The sequence below is a fragment of the Lygodium microphyllum genome, chromosome 28, assembly GCF_053477565.2.
Source record: "Lygodium microphyllum isolate KBCC chromosome 28, Lygodium_microphyllum_v1.1.10, whole genome shotgun sequence".
NCBI lineage: Eukaryota > Viridiplantae > Streptophyta > Polypodiopsida > Schizaeales > Lygodiaceae > Lygodium > Lygodium microphyllum.
This window is the reverse complement of record NC_141162.1, coordinates 17,179,136-17,193,588: the sequence shown is the minus strand read 5'-3', so window position 1 is coordinate 17,193,588 and position 14,453 is coordinate 17,179,136. Positions and strand designations below refer to the sequence as shown.

Here is a 14,453-nt window from a genome sequence, read left to right as displayed (position 1 = left end):
ATTTTGCTCATTATGCTTTGAAGTTACTCAAATACTACATATTAGATGTACTGACACTTTGGTTGCTATGTATATCTATAGATATGTTTATAAGATGCTCCTATGCTAAGATTGGAGCTTGGATGCTTTGACATCGGTTGTCATTCATATCCTTGGATGCTACTTGGACACTACAATCAAAGTCTTGCAAACTACTTGGGTTCAATGCCTTTCGGATTGTGCATTGGCACTTGAATATACAATTGAGCATTTGGTTTATGTAGTTGAGCAATGAGATAGTGGGACTCATTGTTGTGACATGTATATGCTCTCTTGGTATTTATTGGACGCGGTTACCCTATCATGGGCTGACTTGATTTCTTGGCTTAGACATGGTACTTATGTATGTTAGGGTATTGCTAGTGGCATTTATGTGCTTCTAGGTCATGTATTGAGCTTTGCTCAATGGGTTGTGCATCTGGTAGCTCTCGTTATTACCCTTGAGACCTACCCTTGCATGACATCTATGCCTATTGCATACATGGTTTTTGACACATTGCACTTGTGACAATTTTCGATCCCGATTATTCCTAGCTTCTTCCTTCTTGGTTGCTCAAAATTGGTTGTTGGCAAATTGTTGTAGTTTATTACATCAGTATGTCATTTCAGTTTTATGCATTCTATTTGAGGGCAATCACTTGGACTTGACAGCCTTTTGCTTACAATTGTGGACAGCTCATTACTTTGGCAGTATCTCTTATTTTTTGCTTAGCAGTGGCTTTGGGACTAATTGGTAGCTAAGGGTTCCAAGCATGAATATGGTGTTGACTTCAATGAAGTCTTTTCTCCTATGGTCAAAACCAGAACCCTATGCTTGGTACTAGCATTGGTTGCTTAGCTAGATTTGGACCTTTATCAGATGGATCTAGAGATGACTTTTTTACATGGGGACTTGTATGATGAGATCTATAAGTAACAGTCTAAGGACTTTGAAGAAAAAGGCTAGGAACACCTAGCGTGCGAGTTGAGAAGGAGCCTTTATGTTCTTAAGTAGGCACTTAGGGAATGATACCACAAATATAATGCTTTTATGTATTCATAGGGATATAGCTATAGTGCTATGGATTTGTGTTTATATAGGAAGAAGGTTGGTGATGGCAACCTTATGATTTGGTATACTCTATGTGGACAATAATCTTATTGCTAGGAGAGCTCATGATGAGCAAATACCTTAAAAATGTAGCTCAAGAAGAGCTTTGAGATGAAGCACATGGGACATGCCTCACACATTCTTGGGATGTGCATCACATGCAATTGCTTTAAGGGACTTCTTTATTTCTCATAGAACGAGTACACATCGTGATTGTTGGAGTTCCCATATCTTTTGTGTGTGTCTTTCTCTCTTGCTCTTTCTCCTTTCACCATATTTCTTACTTCCACTCGCGTGCTTCCACTTCGGGCTCACTCCCTTCAATGCACAAAAATCTCATAAGTATCATTGGTATGAAAGTGGCCTACAAATACATTTTTTTGCATGTTGGCCATAACCTTGATCACTCAACTCATGAAAGCTTTCTACTCTTGTTTGGTGAGTGATTGTTTCTTTCACTCTTCACTAATGTGTATCATAGAGACCTCACATATAGACACAAATTTAAGTTATATTTAAAATAAAACACATATATTTATAGTCAATATTATCTACTTATTTATTATTTTTATATGATAATCATATTTTTACAAAGATTGAATGGTTAAATTCATTATCGTAAGTTAATCGTTTGTGATCATGTAAGCTAATCATTTGTGATTAATATGTGTGGGTGTCCACATCATCATTGATATGTGATGAGTATTAAATTTCAAACCCTAGATATATCACATGTTCACAAAATTTATTTCTAATCCTTAGATATTTCTAACCTAAGCACATGGGTGTATGGGACATATATGCAATCCCACAATTACTACGACATAAGCACATTCATGTGTGACACAAGCATGGTACGCCACAATTATTATGACAAGCATGTTGGTATCTATGTACGCATGCTACATCACACTTACACAAATGTCAATGTCTATTAAGGGTTTAATAAGATAAATTTATCTCATTCTAAACATGGTGTAGGATATAAGAAAATTGCACTAATATGCTTTAACCTAGCATGTATTTTTTTCTAATCCCGAACATGTTAGTGTAGGATGCAAGCAAACAAGCACCAAGGTGTTGCTATCCTAACACGTCTTCATTCCTAATCCTTAACATGATGGTGCAGGATGTAAGCAAACTATCACCAAGGTTAATATCTAATGCATATCCCTTTCCAATGTTCAAAATGGTGGTGCAGGATGCAAGCAAACTAGTACCGAGGTGTTACCAACATCGTCTTTAAAAAGTTTAAATTAGTATCTTTAATGTATTCATGTAGGCACTTTGATACTACTATAGGTTATAAAGATGGACAATGGTTAATTGTGATTAGGTTGACTTTTTTGTATAAACAAATTCTAAACTATGAGCTTTTATTTATATAGGGGGAGTACATCTTTCATATAGAAGAGCTCTTCTTACAACAGATTCGTGAAATATGATAAATAAGGTATTCCATGCTTAATACAATTGTATTCCACATATAAAACATATTTTTAAATAATATAGATGTATAAAATGCAATTACCCCCTAGACATTAAGATAGGAGTAAGTAGCACATGCCCCAACCTTATGGTTCCATCCTATGCATAGGATACTATCGTCTTTTACACCATCGTACATCGAGACAAACATCTTGGTAATGCCATTGAATGTTTGTGGTCCTATTAGAACCATCTTACATCGAGACAAACATCTTGGTAATGCCATTGAATGTTTGTGGTCCTATTAGAACCATCTTACATTCAGTTTTAGTCTCGACAACTGTAGAGTGTCTTGGGTCCTTAGGCGCCCTAGTTGTGCCATTGAATGTCTTTAGACCTCACAACCATCTTACATTGAGACAACATCTTGATAGTGCTATTGTGAATGTTTTTAGTCGTGTGAGAAGTATGTCACATTGGGGAGGATACAAATGTCTAGCAACGCACATTACTGTAATATTTTGGTAATTTTCCTTACTAATAAATACCGCACAAAAAAGTACAAGTGTTTCGTTAATCTTGTTTGTTAGTGGTAATGAGCGGCCGTATTGCAGGAGTTGAAGTGATGGAGCCTCACAAACAGCAGAAGCAGCTTCATCATCCACAAAAGCAGCGCCATCACCAGCAACCAGACAATGCCGCGTGGCTCCTTAACCTGTCTGTAACAGCTCTCGCTGCCGCGGGCCTCGTCCTCTTTGGGCACTGGTTCAGCTCCAAGCAAGGTTTGTATTTCAGTATATGCATCAGTCATAAGTGCTTCACCATTCGTGGGTGACTATGCCCGGTTTTATTTAAGGCCTGAATATGGTTCCAACAGAGTCGTCCTTTTGTCGGTTGGTAGCTTGCCTGCAATGGGAGCTCCTGAAAATTTTCCCCCCAAATAAAAGGAAATACCGTCGTTTTTGGACTTGAGGATTGCAGGGATGGTAGCTTCTTTTATCTCACGTCCCATTCCATGTGACTATACAGTCACAACTGATGACAATTCCTCCCCGTTCCCTGTGCCATCCCTTTTTGGGTCACTTGTGACTCTGCTCAGAGGTAACACCCCCTGCGGTGAAGTACGAAGTACAAAAAATCCCTGTAAGGGGCTGCTAAGTAATAAATACAATGGTGTAGTGAACAACCAATCTGGTGGCCTTTAATCCTAGACTATGTAGGGTACCCTTGCGGATGAGTATCCTAAGCTAGGGCACAGGAACAAATGCCAACTTGGCTTTTGCACGTGGGGCATAGAAACGATGCCAGCATGGCTCAAGCATGCTGATAATGTGGCTCTTTCCTGCACTCTTGGTTCATATTTGGAGGGGAGGCTTTGGTATAACCAGATTTTTAATCAATGAACACTTCATACAAACTTATATCTTGGCTTTTATTTTTCATTTCAAGCTCTCTTGAAAGAGAATGCATTACAATGGTGGTTTGCTATTTTGATGCAAGGTAGAGCACTGTCAATGTGGATACAATTTAAGCAAATGTTTATATCGAATTGGTTGACAAGTACCTTTGAGGTGGACATCATGACAACTTGGAATAAGCTGGATGCTAAGTAATGTACATGAGATCCGTAGCTTTTTGGATTTATGCTTTTACTACAGGAAGTATATACGCGGGTTTGTTGAAATTGCATCTCCATTGCATGCCTTGCAGAAGAAGGGTGTGCCATTTAGATGGACAACAGTGAAAATTTCAGCATTTGAAAAGTTGAAGGTAAGATGACTTTAGATCTCGTTTTTGTGTTACCTGATGATCTAAGGAATTCATTTATAGTCAATGTGATGCATGTGGTAACAACATTGGTACTGTTCTTATGCAAGACGGCTGAGTTGTGGCTTATGAGAGCCGAATTCTCCACGGTGCAGAAAAGAATTTGCAGGTCTATGAGAAAGAGCTCTTGATTGTAATTGATGCATTGTTTACGTGGAAACATTATTTGTTGGGGGATTGATTTTACAGTGCAGACAGACCATTTACAGTGCAGACAGACCATCAAAGGTTAAGATACTTTCTAACGCAAACAAAGTTATTAGAGAAGTATATGAGATGGGCAAATTTTCTCTCTATGTTTCATTTTCAAATTGTATATATTGATGGTAAAAAGAATGCTGTGGCTGATACACTGTCACATAAGCCATAAATTTCAGTTGTCAGTATGGTTTATTACACTGAGTTGGATGCTATGAAAGAGTAATATGTTGTTGATGTTTATGATCATCTTTGCAATGGCCAAAGGCATGGACACTGTGCTAAGAGATGGATTTTTGATGATGCATGGATGACTATGTGTCACAAAGTAGTTATGGCCTAGAGTTATCACTGAAAGTTATGCTCGTCCGTATGCAAGACAGAGATATTGATGCCATGGTCAAGGTAGTGGAGCAATTTTTTTTATTGGTGAGCTTTTTTGAGGCATGATGTAGAATTTTTTGTTCAGACATACATTGTATGCCAGAAGGTCAAGCATGATAGGCAAAAGATGTTGGGTTTGTTGCAGCCCTTGTCTATTCCAGATAGGCCTTGACAGAGCATTGCAATGGACTTTATTTTTGAGCTTTCTAAGATACCTGCAAGGAATGACAGGATATTGACTATTATTTATAGGTTTAGTAAATAGGTCAATTTCATCCCGGTGAGGAAGAAAATAAAGGCTGATTATATGACACAATTGTTTTGGTAGCACATCTTTAAGTATCATGGTATGCTAGAGTCGATCATTAGTGATCGAGACCCTCGGATGATCAATTTATTTTGGAAGGGCTTGTTTGAGAATATGGGTACCACGTTGAAATTCTCATCATTCTTCCATCCGTAGATAGATGACTAGTCTGAGGTAGCAAATTCCACAGTGTTAGATCTTTTGAGACGCTATGTTTCAGATTACGAGACACAATGGGAGCAGTATTTGCTCTTGGTTGAGTTTGTTTACAACACAGTGCATAGTTCTACGGCCAAAGCTTCATTTGAAGTGATTGAGGGTAGCAAGAAGATACCACCTATTTTGCAAACTAAGGATAAGATTTTTGAGGTTGATCGTTATGTGGAAAACTTGGATGTAGCCTATGCAAAGATATAATATGCACTTCAGAGATCGCAAGAAAAGCAAAAGAGGGAAGAGGGGATTATGTATTGTTGCGTTTTGGAAGGCAAGACTGAAAAAGATGAAAGGAAGAGAAAGATTGTATTCGAAGTTAAGTATGAGATACTATGGGTTCTTCTAGGTATTGGAGAAGATCAACGATGTGGCATATCGGCTAAATTTATCTCCACATTGGTGGATAGACGATGCCTTTCATGTCGGTCTGTTGAGGTCTTTTCATAGTGATGTGCTGGAGGATATGTCTGCTGAAATTCAGCTTGAGATTGAGCAGCTGGATGAGACTTTGGTACTTGAGCAGATTTTGACACATAAGGAAAGAAAGGTCAAGGTAAAGTTTCCAGGAGATACTTGGTAAAATCTCAGAATTATTCACCAATGGATGCCAAATGGATGAAAGAGAAGGACTTGGCAGTCCGTCCTTAGTTGCTGCAGCTATACATAGATGCCTTTTAGTTAGAGCCAACTTTAGTTCGGGCTCCATCAAGTTCAGCAGAGTAAGGGTTTAGAGTATTACCTGATACTCAAGGGGAAGGTAGGACTTCCACTCCTTCAGTTATGAAAAGCTCTCGCATTCAGATCAGCAAAAGTAATTAGTTTATGATCAGATTATACTTAGTTTTCAATGGTTTATATCCGGTTTCACGGACAACAGCATATGTTATGATGCTATTGATATTTTAGCCATGGTTTATGCTTGGTTATGCTGTGCTATGGTTTGCTTTTGCTAGATGAGTTGAGCTCATGAGAAATAGACATGTCACATGATAATTTAATAAATTTTTTGAGATTCTTTGTAAGTCTTATGTTATGTTGATTGGTTAGTAATTTTCAATATGTGTTGGGTATATGGAATGGTTGAGTAACAATGCACAATGTTGTGTTAACTATGATGCCTTGTGGAAATTCCAATTCACTATTTTGCTTTTGATGCATTTGGCAGAGTAATCGAGGACGATTGCAAGGATTTTAAGGGGGAGGACTATCATGAGGACATGTATTTTTGAAGCCTCACTTAATATGTGGATTAATTTTTAACCACATGGTTAAGTAAATGTTGCATATGTGAGGTGTAACTGGGGTTAGAGTAAATTTACGAGCCAAGGACCTGAAGAAATCATGAGATGCACTTGGCTGAATTACAACTCCACTCATTAGAGCATTGGAGTCTCCCCCTTCGAAGCATTGTATGGTTATTGGGTGCCCCTTTCCACCGTGATTTTCAATGAAAAGCTCAACCCCTTTGGAAAAGAAGAGTTCGATCGCATGCAAGCTTTACTTCAACAATGCAATGCAAATCTCAAAAGGGCTCAAGAGCACATGAAGCTCCATGCTGATGCAAAAAGAAGACCCCTTGACTTTCAAGAGGGTGAATTGGTACTCCTCAAGGTCCCCAAGTCCCGTTATGCTACACTAAAGGACGGTTCTTGCAATAAGTTGGCACACCGTTACTATGGGCCCTACATAATCATTAAGAAGGTCGGGGAATTGGCTTACCGTCTCCAACTCCCTCCCACTACTAAGATCCATAATGTCTTCCATGTGAGCCAATTGAAACCTTTCATTGGCATTCCCAAAGATCATGTAGAGGAGCTACCCCCCCCGTAGATGAGGAGGGTCTTATCCAGTATATTCCTAAAGCGGTCATTGGGCAGCGTGAAAAGCAACTCCGCACCCGTTCCATCCATGAATACCTCATCAAATGGCAAGGCCTACCAATAGAGGAAGCTTCTTGGCGCCCAGCATCTATCTTGGATGAGTTTCCACACCTCAAGGAGGTCGTATTGGCTGGAACTTAACTATGACATTTGTTTTGGGCTGCAGTCTGTGTCTGGACAGCCAATTGTTTTGCATCAGTTTTGGTCCTGACCCATTTTCAGCCCCATTTCCCATACATGGGCTGAAAGTACACCTCGAGGGCTCCGCGCCAACACCTCACTTGCCCCGATTGGAGTTTCCTAGAGGAAGTTATGGTTGTTTTTCTCCAGCCATACTATCTTGGACAGCACACTAGTAACTCTTGGATAGCCCTCTATTTCGCAACAGTACCTATTTGCAGCCCCCCCTCTCCCACATGGGCTGAAAGTACATTTTGTGGGCTCTGTAATGACACCTCACTTGTCCCATTCGGAGTTTTTGACACAAAGTTATGGCTGATTTCCTACAGCACACCCTTACGGGATAGGACATCCTTTGTTTTTGAGGACAAAAACTTTATGAGACGGGATGGTTTGTAATGAGTGGGGATCACGGGAACATGGCATGGGAACATACCAGTCACACTGACAGTATATAAGGTGTAGGAGGGTATTTTGAGGTATCACAGAATTATCAAAAATCTCTCTTTTCACCTTCACAAGCTTTCATGGCTGCTGCTTCTTCTTCTTCTTTCCTCTCTTTCTCTCTCTTCTCCCTGTCTTTCTCTCTTCTCTTCTTCTTCTCCTGTAGTCCTCTCTCTTCTCTCCCTTAGGTCAGTTAGGTCTCTTTCATTACACAAGCGTAAGTTGTAACATTTGCATTTTCAGTTTATGTGAATTTTATACTTGTTGCAATTAGTGTTAAATCAGATTATTTACCAGCCTATTCAAGATGGATAGCTGTTTCAACAACCAGGGAGCCTTTTTGGTGAATTGCTAGTTTGCTGATGATCTTGTTGGCTCAAAACCCTCGTGGCAGCAAGCCTCAATAACATCTAAAGTCTCTCTCTCGTCTTTCATAGTCTCCACGATGCATTCAATGGTTAGAATGACCCTCAATGAGCCCTACAACCTTCTCTTAGCCTTGGATGGGAAAGTTTGCTACTTGGTAACCTTTTAATTTTCAATTTCTAGGATTAATTAATTAATTTTCGAAAGTTTTTTTGAAAATTAATTAATTATTCATTTTTCTTGCCCAAGAATTGACTAGTGCCCATTCACCTTTAATGTGCTAACCCTTATGGAGCATTTAATTGCTCCAAACATTAATTGGTGTAGGACTAGCATTAGTTAATTAATTAATGCCTAGTTCCTGATGTCATCATTGGACATTTTAATGGCTCAATTAATGGTCTAGACCCAAATTGACACCAAGTATCCACAAGTACCTGCCCAACATAACTTTATAGAACTTTTGTTAATGTCACCCCATTGCTAAATTAGGTTATGTAGACCATCATTGTGACTTAACTGACTTGCACTTTACATCTGCACCTCACATATGCACAAGTTGACAATGCAAAGCTAATCATTATTAATACATGTCTGTGTGACATGTCAAGTGTACTTATGCTTATGCTTTACACTTTAATGGCTCCAAGTTGTGTGCAATAATAACAAGAAGACTATCCTAACAAATTGCCAAATTGAAAATACCCAAAGCACTATAAAGACAAGTGTGAATAATGTTACAAACTTGTGTGAGTAGTATTAATTCTTTATGGATGGTAAGAGAAGAGAGAATGTAGTTGGCAATTGCACTAAATACATGCTTTGTCAAAGTAGATTAATTGGAAGTTAATTTAGCAATTGACACATCAAGAGTTGACATATCGACCCTCAAGGTAGTTATGTGGCAAGGTGCAACATTGATTAACAATTGTTGGTGGAGACATGTGGTTGGAGAGAGAGCATGCCGATTCTTGTATGGCACATGGTGTGAGTAGGACTATTGACTGCCGCCAGGTCACCTAAATGCACAGTATGCCACCTTTATTTTTTCACCAGGAAAGCAGTTTGCCAGGTTTTGGGTGGATCTCCATTAATTTACCTCTAACGTGGATGATAGGTGCTTCACTCACAAAATCTCCAATGGTGATGCCTTGGACAAAAAGTTCAGCCCACCTCATGTGACCTGGTGCCTACAAATGTTTTGCTTGCAATAGATGTTCTGTCGGTTCAACTTCTCTAGCTCAGCATTGGCCTCGCCATGTTGTGTAGGTTGTTCACTTAGTTTTTGTTGACCACATTTGCTTGCATCATAGCTTGCTCTACTTTTTATTTTGCTAGCTCAGTCTCATGGATAAGAAACTTGGTAGATGTTACAATTGTAGTGGCAACACCTAGACCGAGAGAAAAGGCTAGGGCTTTGCATGTGACTGCCACTACTGCCTCTAGCAAATGTGGATGGTACAAATATTAGTTTACCACTAGTTTGATGCTGAGTAGAGGGTCAAATTGGATTCCTTTCGGCAATTGTTAAAGGCTAGGACCTGGCATGCGACTTTCATTGTCGACTCTAGTAAACATGGATGATATAGATACTAGTCATAGAATATAGAGTGGAGGGTTGAATTTGATTCTTCTTGGCAATTGTTAAAAGGGATGCATTTTTGGAATTAAAGCTTGATGATGCTTGACTTTGCGCATGTGCTGCTGCAATGCCAAGATTGGACAAAGAATCTCTGAGTGTGCGCAATGGAAGAGTAACATGAACACAAAGAGAGAGAAAGAGAGGAAGTAGAAGATGAAGGAAGAATACTGCACTGAATGAATAAGAATGCTGATACAATGGAGATGGATTGATTAGTCTTTGCACACAGCCCAAAGCGTTAGTGAGGACTCTAGATCAAGTTGATGACGATGGCAACACCAAGCATGGAGAGTTGGAATGTGCACTTGCAAAGGGAAGACTGAAGATTGAAGAGTGTGTGTCTGCTAAGTGGGGGGTGCAGCTATAATTAGCAAAAGCACTAAAAAATTTGGTCAACTTGATCTTGAAGAGGCCATGAATGCTACCCGATCAGCATTAAATGTTGATCGTTAAAGAAAAATGCAAAAAAAGATAGGGGAGATCCCAAAAAAATCCTGGATGACAATGACAATGTTTGGTGGAAACTAACCTAAGAATGCACTTAGGAAGTTGACAAATAAAAAAATGCACCTAAATTGCCAGAGCTCTTATGTTTTGGTCAGACTCTGATAGGAGCTCACAACCAAGAGATGACAGACCGACATGACTAACATAGGTAGACTAACATCCCCTCTCAAATCCTGGGAGTGTTGGAAGATCCAACAACCTCATGCCATGAAGTATAAAAGCCTGGGGCAAAGGCTTCGTGAAGGGATCTGTTGCGTTGTTCTTCATGGGATAGTAGACCATCACTAACTCAGAATCCACGAGTCGCTCTCGAACATAGTGATATTGAACCTCGATGTGCTTTGTGTGAGTATGAAACATAGGGTTCATTGCCAGAGCTAGTGCATTCTCATTGTCCAAATGCAGTTCCATAGGTCCAGGCTGGGAAAAGCCAATCTCCACCAACATGTGGCAAAGCCAAACCGCCTCCATATCTATAGAACATAATGCATGATACTATGCCTTTGTAGAAGAAAGAGCCACAATAGATTGCTTCTTGTTGCTCCCTAAGATAACTCCGGATCTAGGGGAGAAGGCGTAACATGTAGTGGACCATTGCAAATCCACATCACTTGCCCAATTAAAATCACTCAAACCAGAAAGAGTAACCTCCTTTCCATCCATGATCCCATAGGATCGAGTCCCTTGTAAATAACAAAGAATATGCTAGTCCACTCTCCAATGCTCGTGAGTGGGAGTCTTCATGAAAGAAGACAACAATGTCACAAGAAAAGAAACATTTGCTGGAGTGTGAATAAGCTAGATGGGAAAACCTATAAGACACCTATAGCAGATAGCATTTGGAAGGGGAGCACTGACTGCCAAAATCTTGAACTTTGGGTCCATGGGGTAAGAAATAGATGATCAGCCCATATCACACTTTGTGAGAAGCTTTGAAACATGTCTGTGTTGTGTAATAAAAATGCCATGTGCCATTTGATAGATCTCCAAGCCAAGGAAGAAATGTAGGATCCGAAGATTCATCATGTCAAACTCTTGTCTCAAAATCTCCCAAGTCTGATCAACCTCTTGAGTAGAGCTCCTTGTAATGATAAGATCATCCACATACAAGATGAGCAAAACACACGTGTCACACTCAACCTTCAAGTATAGGTTGAGTCACGAGCTGATCGATGGAAGCCACTCTATAGAAGGAAGCGATCAATCCTGTGGTACCAAGCACAAGGAGCTTGCTTTAGACCATAGAGGGCCTTCCGCAATCTGCACACATGGTCCTGCTTCCCTTGCACAAGAAAGCCTAGAGGTTGTGAAACATAAATCTCCTTCTCAAGGACACCATTCGAGAAGGTGGACTTGATATCCATCTAATAAACAAGCTAGTGGAGTTGGATTGCAAGAGCCAAGATGGCCCAAAGACATTCGAGCCATAGGTTCAAAAGTCTCAAAATAGTCCAAACGTGCCCTTTGAGCAAAGCCCTTGGCGACATGCCTAGCTTTGTGCTTGTTTAAGGAACCATTTGTAAGGTACTCGGTCTTATAGACCCACTTTACACCTATCACCTTTTGCTTTGAGAGTCGTGGACCTAATTTCCAAGTCTGATTATGCTCGATAGAATTGAGCTCCTCCTACATGGCCTAATGTCAAATATCTTGTGCAAGAGCCACCTCGATTGTAATAGGCTCATTGTCATGAAGAATTAGGGACAAAGGAGCATAGTTCACACAAAGTGAACTATTTCCTTGGGCCTGTAAGGAAGCTAATTTGCATGTACCTATACGAGAAGAAGGAAAGTGAGAAACACTTGAATCTTGTGTGAGGTGTTGGTACCAATGAGGAATTCGAGTAGGCTCATCCTGCTACAAGGGAGACTGAATAGCCTGTGGTACTTGTAATGCACGTGTCAAGGGTAGGGACTCTCCCTCACCAAGGGAAGGCAAATCCTCCACATTTGAAGAAGGTTTCCCTTCTGATGGCTAAGCACCCTAGAAGACGCTAGAGGGGAGATTGAAGGGGTCGAAGTATGCGAAGAAGTAGTAGTTGCATCCGTCAAAGGTGGTAGAAAAGCCGGAGTAGAAGGTGGAGAAGAAGGAGGGTGAGGAGCCGAAGACGAAGAAGGGGTGCTAAGAGGTAACTTGGAAGGAAGGAGAGGAACTGAGGGTCAGCCAATGACGAAGAATCACCTACAATAGAACCATCAATAGGATCCTTGAAGGCCGAAGCCTCATTGAAGATTACATCCTTGCTCACCTCAAGCTTTTGTGTTGTCGAGTTGTAGAGGCGATAACCCTTCATGGTAATGGTATAGCCCACGAAGATGAGCTTTCTCGATTTCGAGTCAAGCTTCGTTTTCCTTTTCTTCTTGTCCACATGGACAAATGCATCACATCCAAAGTGTGAAATTGAGACATGGAGGGCTTTTGACCAAAGAAAGCCTTGTAGAGAGTCGTGTTTTGTAACGCAGAAGTCAGGGAGCGGCTGCGGATGTGAACCGCAATAGCCACTGCCTCATCCCAAAGGGTATGGGGAAGATCATGATGCTTCAAACGGACCATCTCTACCATGGCTCCAACATTGATCGGGCCATCTCTACCATGGCCCCATTCGCATGCTCCACCACACCATTCTCTAAAGGTGTGTTTGGATGGATATACTCCACCCGAATGCTATGATCCTTGCAAAACTGAGAAAAGTGGTTAGAATAAACTTTTCACCATGATCTGCTCGTATGCCACGAACTTTGCAAGTCATCTGTGTCTCCACAAACACCTTCCACTCCCAGAAACAAGAGTATCTCTTGCTCTTGTACTCCAAAAAATAAGGCCACATATAACGATTGAAGTTATCTATAATCAGCATCAAATACTTGGCCTTCCCAAGGGAGGATGTACCCATAGGTGCACAAAGGTCGGTGTAAATAAACTCAAATGGTGAAGAAGCCCCCCTAGTGGCAACACCTGGATGTGGCTGCCTATGCTCCTTGCCCCTTAAACAACTAGGGCACAAAGTGTGAATAGGAGGGAAATGAGGAGGTTCCTCCAGCATCTTCTTCCAAGAAGCCCGTTGTATAGTGTTAAAATTTAGATATATGACCATATTAAGCGTGCCAAAGTAACCCAAGCTCGTGGAAAGACCTTGTGGCTAAGGCTATGTATCATGAGGACATGTATTTTTGAAACCTCACTTAACATGTGGATTAATTTTTAATCACATGATTAAGTAAATGTTGCATATGTGAGGTGCAACTAGGGTTAAAGTAAATTTACGAGCCCAGGATCCGAAGAAATCACGGGATGTCAAAGGCAAAAGTTGCTATAAGTTATGCTGCACAGGTACTTGGTGGTATCTGGTGCCAATCGTTGGCCTAGGTTATCCATTTGGCCATAAATGTCAGTTGGTGACAGTAGAGAAGTGGCGTTTAATGGTCTAACGCCAATCTGATGGTCAAAAATGGCGTAGAGATACTCAGGAATGGAAGTTGCCTAGCCAATTTTATTATTGGCCAGTCCATGATTTTTCAGGGCACCGAAATAATTATTAGATTAATTTTTTGTATTTAAAGGCTGAAAATTAATATTTAATTATGGAAAATATTGAAAAACCATTTGGGAAGGTTGCCACTTGTCAAAAATACCCATGCAAGATTGAAAAACGTCTTCAGAGGCTGGAGAGAGGTATTTTAAAAATTCAGCGTGCAAGAGAGAGGGAGGGGAGGCTGTTGGTTTGATTTGCAGCCATTGGAGGACCTTCTGAGACTGCCAAGGGCTGGAGAAGACCAATCAATACCCATGCAAGATTGAAAAACGTCTTCAGAGGCTGGAGAGAGGTATTTTAAAAATTCAGCCTGCAAGAGAGAGGGAGGGGAGGCTGTTGGTTTGATTTGCAGCCATCGGAGGACCTTCTGAGACTGCCAAGGGCTGGAGAAGACCAATCAATAGCAGGAGACA

At 40.5% G+C, this 14,453-nt stretch overlaps 1 protein-coding gene across 3 annotated transcripts in view; it reads left to right on the top strand.

Annotated features, from left to right (window-relative positions):
* Positions 1-2,963: 2,963 nt before the first annotated feature.
* LOC148011205 (uncharacterized) overlaps positions 2,964-14,453 on the top strand; it is a 117,711-nt gene continuing 106,221 nt past the window's right edge. For 2 of the 3 annotated variants that reach the window (XM_087670270.1, XM_087670268.1), the window contains exon 1: positions 3,118-3,339. In XM_087670270.1, the coding sequence (XP_087526396.1) occupies positions 3,153-3,339 (187 nt within the window). In that variant the 5' untranslated portion in view covers positions 3,118-3,152. Of the gene's footprint in view, positions 3,082-3,117; positions 3,340-14,453 lie in introns of those variants that run through there. The other variant, XM_087670269.1, reaches the window with a different exon arrangement.